The 16568-nt window shown below is 55.3% G+C and overlaps 1 protein-coding gene across 1 annotated transcript in view; it reads right to left on the bottom strand.

The window, feature by feature from the left end:
• The window catches only part of nek9 (NIMA related kinase 9), a 125907-nt gene that overhangs the window by 53438 nt on the left and 55901 nt on the right, over positions 1-16568 (bottom strand). The window contains exons 10-11 of the mRNA XM_072494605.1: positions 11791-12012; positions 2079-2276 (exon numbers count right to left, since the gene is read on the bottom strand). Coding sequence (XP_072350706.1) covers positions 2079-2276; positions 11791-12012 — 420 coding nt within the window. The remainder of the gene's footprint in view (positions 1-2078; positions 2277-11790; positions 12013-16568) is intronic.

Below are 16568 nucleotides of genomic sequence, written 5' to 3'. Positions count from 1 at the left end.
TAACCCCCCCCCCCACTCCCCACTGGCAAACCCCCCCTTCCTGCCCCGGCGATAACACCCCCACTCCCCAGCAATGAACCCCCCCTTCCTGCCCCCGGCAATAACCCCCCCCCCCACTCCCCAGCAGTGAACCCCCCTTTCCTGCCCTGGCAATAACCCCACCCCCACTCCCCAGCGGTGAACCCCCCCTTCCGGCCCCGGCGATAACCCCCCCACTCCCCAGCAATGAACCCCCCCTTCCTGCCCTGGCAATAACCCCCCCACTCCCCAGCGGTGAACCCCCCGTTCCTGCCCATGCGATGCCCCCCCACTCCCCAGCAATGAACCCCCCCTCCTGCCCCTGGCGATCACCCCCCCACTCCCCAGCGGTGAACCCCCCCCCCCTTCCTGCCCCCGGCGATAATCCCCCCACTCCCCAGCGGTGAACCCCCCCTTCCTGCCCCGGCAATAACCCCCCCACTCCCCAGCAGTGATCCCCCCTTCCTGCACCGGCAATAAACCCCCCACTCCCCAGCGGTGAACCCCCCCCCCCGCCGTTCCTGCCCCGGCGATGCCCCCCCACTCCCCAGCAATGAACCCCCCCTTCCTGCCCCGGCAATAACCCCCCCACTCCCCAGTGGTGTACCCCCCCCCTTCCTGCTCCTGGCGATGCCCCCCCACTCCCAAGCGGTGAACCCCCCCTTCCTGCCCCTGGAGATAAACCCCCCACTCCCCAGCGGTGAACCCCCCTTTCCTGCTCCTGGCGATAACCCCCCCACTCCCCAGCGGTGAACCCCCCCCTTCCTGCTCCTGGGGATAACCCCCCCTTCCTGCTCCTGGGGATAACCCCCCCACTCCCCAGCGGTGAACCCCCCCTTCCTGCCCCTGGCGATAACCCCCCCACTCCCCAGCTGTGAACTCCCCCCCTTCCTGCCCCCGGCAATAGCCCCCCCACTCCCCAGCGGTGAACCCCCCCTTCCTGCCCCGGCAATAACCCCCCCATTCCCCAGTGGTGTACCCCCCCTTCCTGCTCCTGGCGATGCCCCCCCACTCCCAAGCGGTGAACACCCCCTTCCTGCCCCTGGAGATAACCTCCCCCACTCCCCAGTGGTGAACCCCCCCTTCCTGCTCCTGGCGATAACCCCCCCACTCCCCAGCGGTGAACCCCCCCTTCCTGCCCCTGGAGATAACCCCCCACTCCCCAGTGGTGAACCCCCCTTCCTGCTCCTGGCAATAACCCCCCCACTCCCCAGCGGTGAACCCCCCCTTCCGGCCCCGGCGATAACCCCCCCACTCCCCAGCGGTGAACCCCCCCTTCCGGCCCCGGCGATAACCCCCCCACTCCCCAGCGGTGAACCCCCCCCTTCCTGCCCCTGGAGGTAACCCCCCCACTCCCCAGCAATGAACCCCCCCCTTCCTGCCCCCGGCAATAACCCCCCCACACCCCAGCGGTGAACCCTCCCTTCCTGCCCCTGGAGATAACCCCCCCACTCCCAAGCGGTGAACACCCCCTTCCTGCCCCTGGAGATAACCCCCCCACTCCCCAGTGGTGAACCCCCCTTCCTGCTCCTGGCAATAACCCCCCCACTCCCCAGCGGTGAACCCCCCCTTCCGGCCCCGGCGATAACCCCCCCACTCCCCAGCGGTGCACCCCCCCTTCCGGCCCCGGCGATAACCCCCCCACTCCCCAGCGGTGAACCCCCCCCTTCCTGCCCCTGGAGGTAACCCCCCCACTCCCCAGCAATGAACCCCCCCTTCCTGCCCCCGGCAATAACCCCCCCACACCCCAGCGGTGAACCCCCCCCTTCCTGCCCCTGGAGATAACCCCCCACTCCCCAGCGGTGAACCCCCCTTCCTGCCCCCAGCGATAACCCCCCCACTCTCACACTTGAATTCTCCGATATTAATCTCTTGCAGGTGTGATTTGAAATGTGATTGTGTGTCTGATGTAAAGTGCCCCCTGTGGTGGGAATTACTATTCACAGCCGGCGCGCTCTTTCACTCTTCATTTCTGAAGGTCAAAAGTTTGAAAATTCACTTCAAAATGTTTCTCCTTCTGAAGCACTGGACTATGAAGTGAAGGTGAAGCAGCTCCTTACCCGAGACATTGCCTCTACTTCCTTTCTCAGCCTGTGTATGTCAGCACTGAGCACTTCCCTCTCCTGTTCCTCGCTCTGTTGTCGAGTCAAACACTGAGTCAGCAGCTCCTGCAACCTCCTCAACTCACCGTGCACATCACTGCACGGGCATGGCGACTTAACAAAGCAGGCACAATCCTCCTCGTCAGCACGTTTCACCTGGAGAGATGTACAGGCAGGGGTACGGGGGGGGGGGAGACAGGGAAATAAATGAATAACAAATTGAACAGCAGAAGTTGGTGTTCCAATTGTGGAATGATGGGGTTTGTGCTGGGCCCTGAACAGGACACTGTAAACTCACTGATGTTTTGAAGAGACCCGTGTACATTTGAAAGCAGATGTAAAGGTTCCCACTGCACTACACCAAAGATGATCAAAGAACCTTTCCCTGGTGTCCTGACCTCTTCCTCCAGAGGCAGACCCTCACAATCGAGGGTGACTTGCTTCGTGACTCTGGCTCTGGGAGAGTTGCTAAGTCCAATACGCCATCAGCAGGTTGTGTCACAGGTGAAGTGTTTGCAGTTTGGCCAGTCTCTGACGCTCCGACCCCCCCTGTGCATTGTCAGTGCCGTTCCAAATGAACCTTCCCATTTGCAGCTTTTCTACGTGGCAGGAAACCGCCAGGAGGGCAGCGGAAATGATTTAGGGATGCCCTCAAAGCATTCCTGAAGAAATCAAACATCACACCGACACTCGGGAGGCCCCTGGTTAGTGACTGACCAAAATAGAAAAATGTCCTGGCATGAGACAGAGAGAAACAGGCAGACTGAGAGAAAGAGATAGACAGGCACATAGGGAGAGGCAGTGAGAGAGGCCGGCAGAGTGAGAGAGGCCGGCAGAGTGCGAGAGACCGGCAGAGTGAGAGAGACAGGCAGAGTGAGAGAGACAGGCAGAGAGAGAGAGACAGGCAGAGTGAGAGAGACAGGCAGCGAGAGAGAGACAGGCAGGGTGAGAGAGACAGGCAGAGTGAGAGAGACAGGCAGAGAGAGAGAGACAGGCAGAGAGAGAGAGACAGGCAGAGAGAGAGAGACAGGCAGAGTGAGAGAGACAGGCAGAGAGAGAGAGACAGGCAGAGAGAGAGAGACAGGCAGAGAGAGAGAGACAGGCAGAGAGAGAGAGACAGGCAGAGTGAGAGAGACAGGCAGAGCGACAGAGACCGGCAGAGTGAGAGAGGCCGGTAGAGTGAGAGAGACAGGTAGAGTGAGAGAGACAGGCAGAGTGAGAGAGACAGGCAGAGTGAGAGAGACCGGCAGAGTGAGAGAGACAGGCAGAGAGAGAGAGACCGGCAGAGAGAGAGAGACCGGCAGAGTGAGAGAGACAGGCACAGAGAGAGAGACAGGCAGAGAGAGAGAGACAGGCAGAGTGAGAGAGGCCGGCAGAGTGACAGAGACAGGCAGAGTGAGAGAGACAGGCAGAGTGAGAGAGACAGGCAGAGTGAGAGAGACAGGCAGAGTGAGAGAGACAGGCAGAGAGAGAGAGACAGGCAGAGAGAGAGAGACAGGCAGAGTGAGAGAGACCGGCAGAGTGAGAGAGACCGGCAGAGTGACAGAGGCCGGCAGAGTGAGAGAGACCGGCAGAGAGAGAGAGACAGGCAGAGTGAGAGAGACCGGCAGAGTGAAAGAGACAGGCAGAGTGAGAGAGACCGGCAGAGTGAGAGAGACCGGCAGAGTGAGAGAGACAGGCAGAGATAGAGAGACAGGCAGAGAGAAAGAGAGACAGGCAGAGAGAGAGAGACAGGCAGAGAGAGAGAGACAGGCAGAGAGAGAGAGACAGGCAGAGTGAGAGAGACCGGCAGAGTGAGAGAGACAGGCAGAGTGAGAGAGACAGGCAGAGTGAGAGAGACCGGCAGAGTGAGAGAGACAGGCACAGAGAGAGAGACAGGCACAGAGAGAGAGACAGGCACAGAGAGAGAGACAGGCAGAGAGAGAGAGACAGGCAGAGTGAGAGAGGCCGGCAGAGTGACAGAGACAGGCAGAGTGAGAGAGACCGGAAGAGTGAGAGAGACAGGCAGAGAGAGAGAGACAGGCAGAGAGAGAGAGACAGGCAGAGTGAGAGAGGCCGGCAGAGTGAGAGAGGCCGGCAGAGTGAGAGAGACCGGCAGAGTGAGAGAGACAGGCAGAGTGAGAGAGACAGGCAGAGTGAGAGAGACAGGCAGAGTGAGAGAGACATGCAGAGAGAGAGACAGGCAGAGAGAGAGACAGGCAGAGTGAGAGAGACAGGCAGAGTGAGAGAGACGCAGAGTGAGAGAGACAGGCAGAGTGAGAGAGACAGGCAGAGTGAGAGAGACAGGCAGAGTGAGAGAGACAGGCAGAGTGACAGAGACAGGCAGAGAGAGAGACAGGCAGAGAGACAGGCAGAATGAGAGAGAGAGAGAGTGAGAGACAGGCAGAGTGAGAGAGACAGGCAGAGTGAGAGAGACAGGCAGAGTGAGAGAGACAGGCAGAGTGAGAGAGACAGGCAGAGTGAGAGAGACAGGCAGAGTGAGAGAGACAGGCAGAGTGAGAGAGACAGGCAGAGTGAGAGAGACAGGCAGAGTGAGAAAGACAGGCAGAGTGGGAGAGACAGGCAGAGAGGGAGAGACAGGCAGAGAGGGAGAGACAGGCAGAGAGGGAGAGACAGGCAGAGAGAGAGAGACAGGCAGAGAGAGAGACAGGCAGAGAGAGAGACAGGCAGAGAGAGAGACAGGCAGCGAGAGAGACAGGCAGAGAGAGACAGGCAGCGTGAGAGAGACAGGCAGCGTGAGAGAGACAGGCAGAGTGAGAGAGACGGGCAGAGTGAGAGAGACGGGCAGAGTGACAGAGACGGGCAGAGTGACAGAGACGGGCAGAGTGACAGAGACAGGCAGAGTGACAGAGACAGGCAGATTGACAGAGACATGCAGAATGAGAGAGACAGGTAGAATGAGAGAGACAGAGTGAGAGAGACAGGCAGAGTGAGAGAGACAGGCAGAGTGAGAAAGACAGGCAGAGTGACAGAGACAGGCAGAGTGACAGAGACAGGCAGAGTGACAGAGACAGGCAGAGTGACAGAGACAGGCAGAGTGACAGAGACAGGCAGAGTGACAGAGACAGGCAGAGTGACAGAGACAGGCAGAATGAGAGAGACAGAGAGTGACAGAGACAGGCAGAGTGAGAGAGACAGGCAGAGTGACAGAGACAGGCAGAATGAGAGAGACAGAGAGTGAGAGAGACCGGCAGAGTGAGAGACAGGCAGAGAGAGAGACAGGCAGAGAGAGAGAGACAGGCAGAGTGAGAGAGACAGGCAGAGTGAGAGAGACAGGCAGAGTGAGAGAGACAGGCAGAGTGAGAGAGACAGGCAGAGTGAGAGAGACAGGCAGAGAGAGAGAGACAGGCAGAGTGAGAGAGACAGGCAGAGAGAGAGAGAGAGAGAGACAGGCAGAGAGAGAGAGAGAGAGAGACAGGCAGAGTGAGAGAGACAGGCAGAGTGAGAGAGACAGGCAGAGTGAGAGAGACAGGCAGAGTGAGAGAGACAGGCAGAGTGAGAGAGACAGGCAGAGTGAGAGAGACAGGCAGAGTGACAGAGACCGGCAGAGTGACAGAGACCGGCAGAGTGACAGAGACCGGCAGAGTGACAGAGACCGGCAGAGTGACAGAGACCGGCAGAGTGAGAGAGGCCGGCAGAGTGAGAGAGGCCGGCAGAGTGAGAGAGGCCGGCAGAGTGAGAGAGGCCGGCAGAGTGAGAGAGGCCGGCAGAGTGAGAGAGGCCGGCAGAGTGAGAGAGGCCGGCAGAGTGAGAGAGGCCGGCAGAGTGAGAGAGACCGGCAGAGTGAGAGAGACCGGCAGAGTGAGAGAGACCGGCAGAGTGAGAGAGACCGGCAGAGTGAGAGAGACCGGCAGAGTGAGAGAGACCGGCAGAGTGAGAGAGACCGGCAGAGTGAAAGAGACAGGCAGAGTGAAAGAGACAGGCAGAGTGAGAGAGACCGGCAGAGTGAGAGAGACAGGCAGAGAGAGAGACAGGCAGAGAGAGAGAGACAGGCAGCGTGAGAGAGACAGGCAGAGTGAGAGAGACGGGCAGAGTGAGAGAGACGGGCAGAGTGAGAGAGACGGGCAGAGTGAGAGAGACGGGCAGAGTGAGAGAGACAGGCAGAGTGACAGAGACAGGCAGAGTGACAGAGACAGGCAGAGTGACAGAGACAGGCAGAGTGACAGAGACAGGCAGAGTGACAGAGACAGGCAGAGTGACAGAGACAGGCAGAATGAGAGAGACAGGTAGAATGAGAGTGACAGAGAGTGAGAGAGACAGGCAGAGTGACAGAGACAGGCAGAGTGACAGAGACAGGCAGAGTGACAGAGACAGGCAGAGTGACAGAGACAGGCAGAGTGACAGAGACAGGCAGAATGAGAGAGACAGAGAGTGAGAGAGACAGGCAGAGTGAGAGAGACAGGCAGAGTGACAGAGACAGGCAGAATGAGAGAGACAGAGAGTGAGAGAGACCGGCAGAGTGAGAGACAGGCAGAGAGAGAGACAGGCAGAGAGAGAGAGACAGGCAGAGTGAGAGAGACAGGCAGAGTGAGAGAGACAGGCAGAGTGAGAGAGACAGGCAGAGAGAGAGAGACAGGCAGAGTGAGAGAGACAGGCAGAGTGAGAGAGACAGGCAGAGAGAGAGAGAGAGAGAGACAGGCAGAGTGAGAGAGACAGGCAGAGAGAGAGAGAGAGAGAGACAGGCAGAGTGAGAGAGACAGGCAGAGTGAGAGAGACAGGCAGAGTGAGAGAGACAGGCAGAGTGAGAGAGACAGGCAGAGTGAGAGAGACAGGCAGAGTGAGAGAGACCGGCAGAGTGACAGAGACCGGCAGAGTGACAGAGACCGGCAGAGTGACAGAGACCGGCAGAGTGACAGAGACCGGCAGAGTGACAGAGGCCGGCAGAGTGACAGAGGCCGGCAGAGTGAGAGAGGCCGGCAGAGTGAGAGAGGCCGGCAGAGTGAGAGAGGCCGGCAGAGTGAGAGAGGCCGGCAGAGTGAGAGAGGCCGGCAGAGTGAGAGAGGCCGGCAGAGTGAGAGAGACCGGCAGAGTGAGAGAGACCGGCAGAGTGAGAGAGACCGGCAGAGTGAGAGAGACCGGCAGAGTGAGAGAGACCGGCAGAGTGAGAGAGACCGGCAGAGTGAGAGAGACCGGCAGAGTGAGAGAGACCGGCAGAGTGAAAGAGACAGGCAGAGTGACAGAGACAGGCAGAGTGAGAGAGACAGGCAGAGAGAGACAGGCAGAGAGAGAGAGACAGGCAGAGAGAGAGAGACAGGCAGAGAGAGAGAGACAGGCAGAGAGAGAGAGACAGGCAGAGTGAGAGAGACCGGCAGAGAGAGAGAGACAGGCAGAGTGAGAGAGACAGGCAGAGTGAGAGAGACAGGCAGAGTGAGAGAGACAGGCAGAGTGAGAGAGACAGGCAGAGTGAGAGAGACAGGCAGAGTGAGAGAGACAGGCAGAGTGGGAGAGACAGGCAGAGAGGGAGAGACAGGCAGAGAGAGAGACAGGCAGAGAGAGAGACAGGCAGAGAGAGAGAGAGACAGGCAGAGAGAGAGACAGGCAGAGAGAGAGACAGGCAGAGAGAGAGAGACCGGCAGAGTGAGAGAGACCGGCAGAGTGAGAGAGACCGGCAGAGTGAGAGAGACCGGCAGAGTGAGAGAGACCGGCAGAGTGAGAGAGACCGGCAGAGTGAGAGAGACCGGCAGAGTGAGAGAGACCGGCAGAGTGAAAGAGACAGGCAGAGTGAAAGAGACAGGCAGAGTGAGAGAGACCGGCAGAGTGAGAGAGACAGGCAGAGAGAGAGACAGGCAGAGAGAGAGAGACAGGCAGCGTGAGAGAGACAGGCAGAGTGAGAGAGACGGGCAGAGTGAGAGAGACGGGCAGAGTGAGAGAGACGGGCAGAGTGAGAGAGACAGGCAGAGTGACAGAGACAGGCAGAGTGACAGAGACAGGCAGAGTGACAGAGACAGGCAGAGTGACAGAGACAGGCAGAGTGACAGAGACAGGCAGAGTGACAGAGACAGGCAGAATGAGAGAGACAGGTAGAATGAGAGTGACAGAGAGTGAGAGAGACAGGCAGAGTGACAGAGACAGGCAGAGTGACAGAGACAGGCAGAGTGACAGAGACAGGCAGAGTGACAGAGACAGGCAGAGTGACAGAGACAGGCAGAGTGACAGAGACAGGCAGAGTGAGAGAGACAGGCAGAGTGAGAGAGACAGGCAGAGTGAGAGAGACAGGCAGAGTGAGAGAGACAGGCAGAGTGAGAGAGACAGGCAGGGTGAGAGAGACAGGCAGAGTGAGAGAAACAGAGTGAGAGTGAGAGAGACAGGCAGAGTGAGAGAGACAGGCAGAGTGAGAGAGACAGGCAGTGAGAGAGAGACAGGCAGTGAGAGAGAGACAGGCAGTGAGAGAGAGACAGGCAGTGAGAGAGAGACAGGCAGAGTGAGAGAGACAGGCAGAGTGAGAGAGACAGAGTGAGAGAGACAGGCAGAGTGAGAGAGACAGGCAGAGTGAGAGAGACAGGCAGAGTAAGAGAGACAGGCAGAGTGAGAGAGACAGGCAGAGTGAGAGAGACAGGCAGAATGAGAGAGAGACAGGTAGAATGAGAGAGACAGAGAATGAGAGAAACAGAGTGAGAGTGAGAGAGACAGGCAGAGTGAGAGAGACAGGCAGAGTGAGAGAGACAGGCAGAGTGAGAGAGACAGGCAGAGTGAGAGAGACAGGCAGAGTGAGAGAGACAGGCAGAGTGAGAGAGACAGGCAGAGTGAGAGAGACAGGCAGAGTGAGAGAGACGGGCAGAGTGAGAGAGACGGGCAGAGTGACAGAGACAGGCAGAGTGACAGAGACAGGCAGAGTGACAGAGACAGGCAGAGTGACAGAGACAGGCAGAGTGACAGAGACAGGCAGAGTGACAGAGACAGGCAGAATGAGAGAGACAGGTAGAATGAGAGAGACAGAGAGTGAGAGAGACAGGCAGAGTGAGAGAGACAGGCAGAGTGACAGAGGCAGGCAGAGTGACAGAGGCAGGCAGAATGAGAGAGACAGAGTGAGAGAGACAGGCAGAGTGAGAGAGACAGGCAGAATGAGAGAGACAGGCAGAGTGAGAGAGACAGGCAGAGTGAGAGAGACGGGCAGAGTGAGAGAGACGGGCAGAGTGAGAGAGACGGGCAGAGTGAGAGAGACGGGCAGAGTGAGAGAGACAGGCAGAGTGACAGAGACAGGCAGAGTGACAGAGACAGGCAGAGTGACAGAGACAGGCAGAGTGACAGAGACAGGCAGAGTGACAGAGACAGGCAGAATGAGAGAGACAGGTAGAATGAGAGTGACAGAGAGTGAGAGAGACAGGCAGAGTGAGAGAGACAGGCAGAGTGAGAGAGACAGGCAGAGTGAGAGAGACAGGCAGAGTGAGAGAGACAGGCAGAGTGAGAGAGACAGGCAGAGTGAGAGAGACAGGCAGAGTGAGAGAGACAGGCAGAGTGAGAGAGACAGGCAGAGTGACAGAGACAGGCAGAATGAGAGAGAGACAGGTAGAATGAGAGAGACAGAGAATGAGAGAAACAGAGTGAGAGTGAGAGAGACAGGCAGAGTGAGAGAGACAGGCAGAGTGAGAGAGACAGGCAGAGTGAGAGAGACAGGCAGAGTGAGAGAGACAGGCAGAGTGAGAGAGACAGGCAGAGTGAGAGAGACAGGCAGAGTGAGAGAGACAGGCAGAGTGAGAGAGACAGGCAGAGTGAGAGAGACAGGCAGAGTGAGAGACAGGCAGAGTGAGAGACAGGCAGAGTGAGAGAGACAGGCAGAGTGAGAGAGACAGGCAGAGTGAGAGAGACAGGCAGAGTGAGAGAGACAGGCAGAGTGAGAGAGACAGGCAGAGTGAGAGAGACCGGCAGAGTGAGAGAGACCGGCAGAGTGAGAGAGACCGGCAGAGTGAGAGAGACCGGCAGTGTGAGAGAGACCGGCCGAGTGAGAGAGACAGGCAGAGTGAGAGAGACAGGCAGAGAGAGAGAGACAGGCAGAGTGAGAGAGACAGGCAGAGTGAGAGAGACAGGCAGAGTGAGAGAGACAGGCAGAGTGAGAGAGACAGGCAGAGTGAGAGAGACAGGCAGAGTGAGAGAGACAGGCAGAGAGAGAGAGACAGGCAGTGAGAGAGACAGGCAGAGTGAGAGAGACAGGCAGAGTGAGAGAGACAGGCAGAGTGACAGAGACAGGCAGAGTGACAGAGACAGGCAGAGTGACAGAGACAGGCAGAGTGACAGAGACAGGCAGAGTGACAGAGACAGGCAGAGTGACAGAGACAGGCAGAGTGACAGAGACAGGCAGAATGAGAGAGACAGGGAGTGAGAGAGACAGGGAGTGAGAGAGACAGGCAGAGTGAGAGAGACAGGCAGAGTGAGAGAGACAGGCAGAGTGAGAGAGACAGGCAGAGTGAGAGAGACAGGCAGAGTGAGAGAGACAGGCAGAGTGAGAGAGACAGGCAGAGTGAGAGAGACAGGCAGAGTGAGAGAGACAGGCAGAGTGAGAGAGACAGGCAGAGTGAGAGAGACAGGCAGAGTGAGAGAGACAGGCAGAGTGACAGAGACAGGCAGAATGAGAGAGACAGGCAGAATGAGAGAGACAGGGAGTGAGAGAGACCGGCAGAGTGAGAGAGACAGGCAGAGTGACAGAGACAGGCAGAATGAGAGAGACAGGCAGAATGAGAGAGACAGGGAGTGAGAGAGACCGGCAGAGTGAGAGAGACAGGCAGAGTGACAGAGACAGGCAGAGTGACAGAGACAGGCAGAGTGAGAGAGACAGGCAGAGTGAGAGAGACAGGCAGAGTGAGAGAGACAGGCAGAGTGAGAGAGACAGGCAGAGTGAGAGAGACAGGCAGAGAGAGAGAGACAGGCAGTGAGAGAGAGACAGGCAGTGAGAGAGAGACAGGCAGAGTGAGAGAGACAGGCAGAGTGAGAGAGACAGGCAGAGTGAGAGAGACAGGCAGAGTGAGAGAGACAGGCAGAGGGACAGAGACAGGCAGAGGGACAGAGACAGGCAGAGTGACAGAGACAGGCAGAGGGACAGAGACAGGCAGAATGAGGGAGACAGGGAGTGAGAGAGGCCGGCAGAGTGACAGAGACAGGCAGAGTGACAGAGACAGGCAGAGTGACAGAGACAGGCAGAGTGACAGAGACAGGCAGAGTGACAGAGACAGGCAGAGTGACAGAGACAGGCAGAGTGACAGAGACAGGCAGAGTGACAGAGACAGGCAGAGTGACAGAGACAGGCAGAGTGAGAGACCGGCAGAGTGAGAGAGACAGGCAGAGTGAGGGAGTGGGTGGGAAAATGGAGTTGAATCCCAAGATCAGCCGTGAATGGTGTAGCAGAGTCAATGGGCTGAATGGCCGACTCCTGCTCCTATTTCTGGTGTTTCTGAGGTGTGAAAGAGGTTTTGTTTCATGGACCCTCCCGGTGGGCAGCAGAAAAGATTAGAATGTTCTTGTTTCTCTTACTCCTTTTGTCCTTCCTCCTGAATCTGCCATCTGTGCTTGATTGCTCTTTCCCAGAATGTCAAACTGCTGGGTTTAATTCTAGCTCTCATATAACCCACATCAGTCCGTCCTAATCAAGTCTACCTGCTCAAAATCAAGTCTAACCTCAGTGGTTGCTGCATTTAAGTCATTACCAATTGGAGCTGATTACAGAGAGTGAGCTGGGTACCTGGACTGTGGGGTGAAAGTGTTGCCCTCGTTCCTGCTGAGTTACTGCAAGCTCATTCACCGGCGGCACTTTCTGTTCCTCTGATTTACTTGGCTGAATCACTGCAGTATTCATTTCTGTAAGCTTGTCGTAGGGAAGTGTTTCCTGACAGGAATATGTCAGCAGCTTGGCCATGTCATCAGGAGTTTCCGGGATTGGGATGAACTCCGCATTCTCCAGCTCCTGGAAAACCAACAGGACACAATCATTAAATAAGCTCAGAGAGATCACCCGCCCAAGTATCCTCTCATACCTTGTATATCAACACATGTTTGTGCAAACACACACACCCATACACACACCCATACACACACCCATACACACACCCATACACACACCCATACACACACACACACCCATACACACAGAAACACACATCCATACACAAACCCACACATACACACCCACACCCATACACACACACATACACATACACACACCCACACATACACACACCCACACACACCCATACACACCCACACCCATACACACACACCCATACACACACACACACCCATACACACAGAAACACACATCCATACACAAACCCACACATACACACACCCATACACACCCACACCCATACACACACACACCCATACACACACACACCCATACACACACACACACCCATACACACAGAAACACACATCCATACACAAACCCACACATACACACACCCATACACACACCCACACATACACACACCCATACACACACACACACACACCCATACACACACAAACACACACCCATACACACACACACACACATCCATACACACACACACACAACCATACACACACACACCCATACACACACAAACACACACCCATACACACACAAACCCATACACACACACCCATACCCATTCACACACACACACACCCATTCACACACACACACACCCATACACACACCCACACCCATTCACACACACACACCCATACACACACACATACACACCCATACACACATACACTCACACACCCATACACACACACACACACCCATTCACACACACACACACGCCCACACACATACACCCATACCCATTCACACACACACCCATACACACACGCCCATACACACACACCGAGAAACACACACACACAGAGAAACACACACACACCCACACACACCCATACACACACCCACACACACACCCATACCCATTCACACACATACCCATACACACACACACACATACACACACACACCCATATACACACATACACACACACACCCATACCCATTCACACACACACACCCATACACACACACCCATACCCATTCACACACACCCATACACACACACACCCACACACCCATACACACACCCATACCCATTCTCACACACACACACCCATACACACACACACACCCATACACACACACACACACCCATACCCATTCACACACACACACACACCCATACACACACACACACACATTCACACACAAACACTCACACACCCATACACACATACACACACACACACACACACACACACCCATACCCATTCACACACACACCCATACACACAACCCATACACACACACACACATACACACAGAAACACACCCATACACACACACACACACACACACACACACCCATACACACACACACCCATACCCATACACACACACATACACACACACACCCATACACACACACCCACACACACACCCATACACACATACACCCACACACACACACACACAGAAACACACACCCATCCACACACACACACATACACACACCCACACACACCCATACACACCCACCCATACACACACCCACACCCATTCACACACACACACACACACCCATACACACACATACACACCCATTCACACACACACACATACACACACCCACACCCATTCACACACACCCATACACACACACACCCATACACACACACACCCATACACACACACCCATACCCATTCACACACACACCCATACACACACACACACATTCACACACACACACACATACATACACACACACCCATTCACACACACCCATTCACACACACACCCACACACACACCCACACACCCATACCCATTCACACACACACACACCCATACACACACACACACACATACACACCCATACACACACCCATACCCATTCACACACACACACACACACACACACATACCCATTCACACACACACACACCCATACACACACACACCCATACACACACACTCATACACACATCCATACACACACCCACACACCCATACCCATTCACACACACACACATACACACACACATACACACAGAAACACACCCATACACACACACACACACATACACACCCACATATACACACACACACCCATACACACACACACACACACCCATACCCATACACACACAAACACACACCCATACACACACACACCCATACACACACACACCCATACACATACACACACACCCATACACAAACACACAGAAACACACACCCATACACACACACACACATACACACACCCATACACACACACACACCCATACACACACCCATACCCATTCACACACACACACCCACACACACACACACACACACCCATACACACACACCCATACCCATTCACACACACACACACACACACCCACACACCCATTCACATTCACACACACACACACACACACCCATACACACACACACCCATTCACACACACACACACACACACACATTCACACACACACCCATTCACACACACACACACCCATACACACACACACCCATACACACATCCATACACACACACACCCATACCCAGTCTCACACACCCATACACACACACACAGAAACACACACACACAGAAACACACACCCACATACACCCACATACACCCACACATACACACCCATACACACACACCCACACACACACACCCATACACACACCCATACACACACACCCATACACACACACACCCATACACACACACACACCCATACACACACACACACCCATACACACACACACACACACCCATACACACACACACACACATACACACCCATACACACACACACACACACCCATACACACACACACACACACCCATACACCCACAAACACACACCCATACACACACACACACACACCCATACACAAACACACATCCATACACACACACACACACACACCCATACACACACCCATACACACACACACACACCCATACCCATTCACACACACACACCCCCAAACACACACCCATACACACACACACACACACACACACACACACACACCCATACACACACACACACACCCACAAACACACACCCATACACACACACACACATACACACACACACACCCATACACACACACACACCCATACACACACACACACCCATACACACACACAAACAAACCCATACACACACACACAAACCCATACACACACACACAAACTGACACACAAACTGACACACACACACACAAACCCATACACACCCATACACACACACACACACCCATACACACACACACACACATACACACACACATACACACCCATACCCATTCACACACACACACACCCATACATACACACACACACCCACACACAAACACACACCCATACACACACACACCCATACACCCATACACACACACACACACCCATACACACACACACACACACCCATACACACACACACCCATACACACACACGCACCCATACTCACACACACCCATACACACACCCACACACCCATACGCACACACACCCATACACACACACACAAATTGACACACACACACACAAACTGACACACACACCACACAGGCAGAGACACACACACACACAGACACAGGCAGAGAGAGAGACACACACACAGGCAGAGAGAGAGAGACACACACAGGCAGAGCGAGAGACACACACACAGGCAGAGAGAGACACACAGGCAGAGAGAGACTCACACACACACAGGCAAGGGAGCCACACAGTCAGAAGAGAGAGAGGGACACACACACGCAATCTCACCCACCCCCACACACAAACCCATACACACACACAAACCCACCCATACACACACACACAAACTGACACACACACCCATACACACACACACACAAACTGACACACACACCCATACAAACAAACACACACCACACACACAGGCAGAGATACACACACACACAGACACAGGCCGAGAGAGAGAGAGGCACAGGCAGAGAGAGACACACACACACACACACACACAGGCAGAGAGAGAGACTCACACACAGGCAGTGAGAGACTCACACAGGCAGAGAGAGAGACACACACACAGGCAGTGAGAGACTCACACAAGCAGAGAGAGAGAGACACAGACAGAAAAAAGAGACACACAGGCACAGAGAGAGAGGCACAGGCAGAGAGAGAGACACGGGCAGAGAGAGACACACAGGCAGAGAGACACACACACAGGCAGAGAGAGACACACACACACACTCACAGGCAGAGGGAGAGACAAACAGTGTGGCCGGTGAAAGCCACGCAACCCCGCTCCCAGGATCTACCCGGCTCGCAATGCCTCGCTGGATTCTACGCGACCTTACGAGACGCTGCAAGGGGAATCCCACCTACAATTGGCGGGATCACCTTTTAGCAAATCTGCATATTGGAGCGAGGCAGATTCCCGAGGTGCCTGAGGCTTTGGGACTCAATTACTTTTCCTTGGAGAAGTGGGCAAGAGCCAGACAGA

Source organism: Scyliorhinus torazame, chromosome 2 (assembly GCF_047496885.1).
Source record: "Scyliorhinus torazame isolate Kashiwa2021f chromosome 2, sScyTor2.1, whole genome shotgun sequence".
NCBI lineage: Eukaryota > Metazoa > Chordata > Chondrichthyes > Carcharhiniformes > Scyliorhinidae > Scyliorhinus > Scyliorhinus torazame.
Note: the sequence above shows the minus strand (reverse complement) of the source record. Positions and strands in the feature narration are given on the sequence as shown.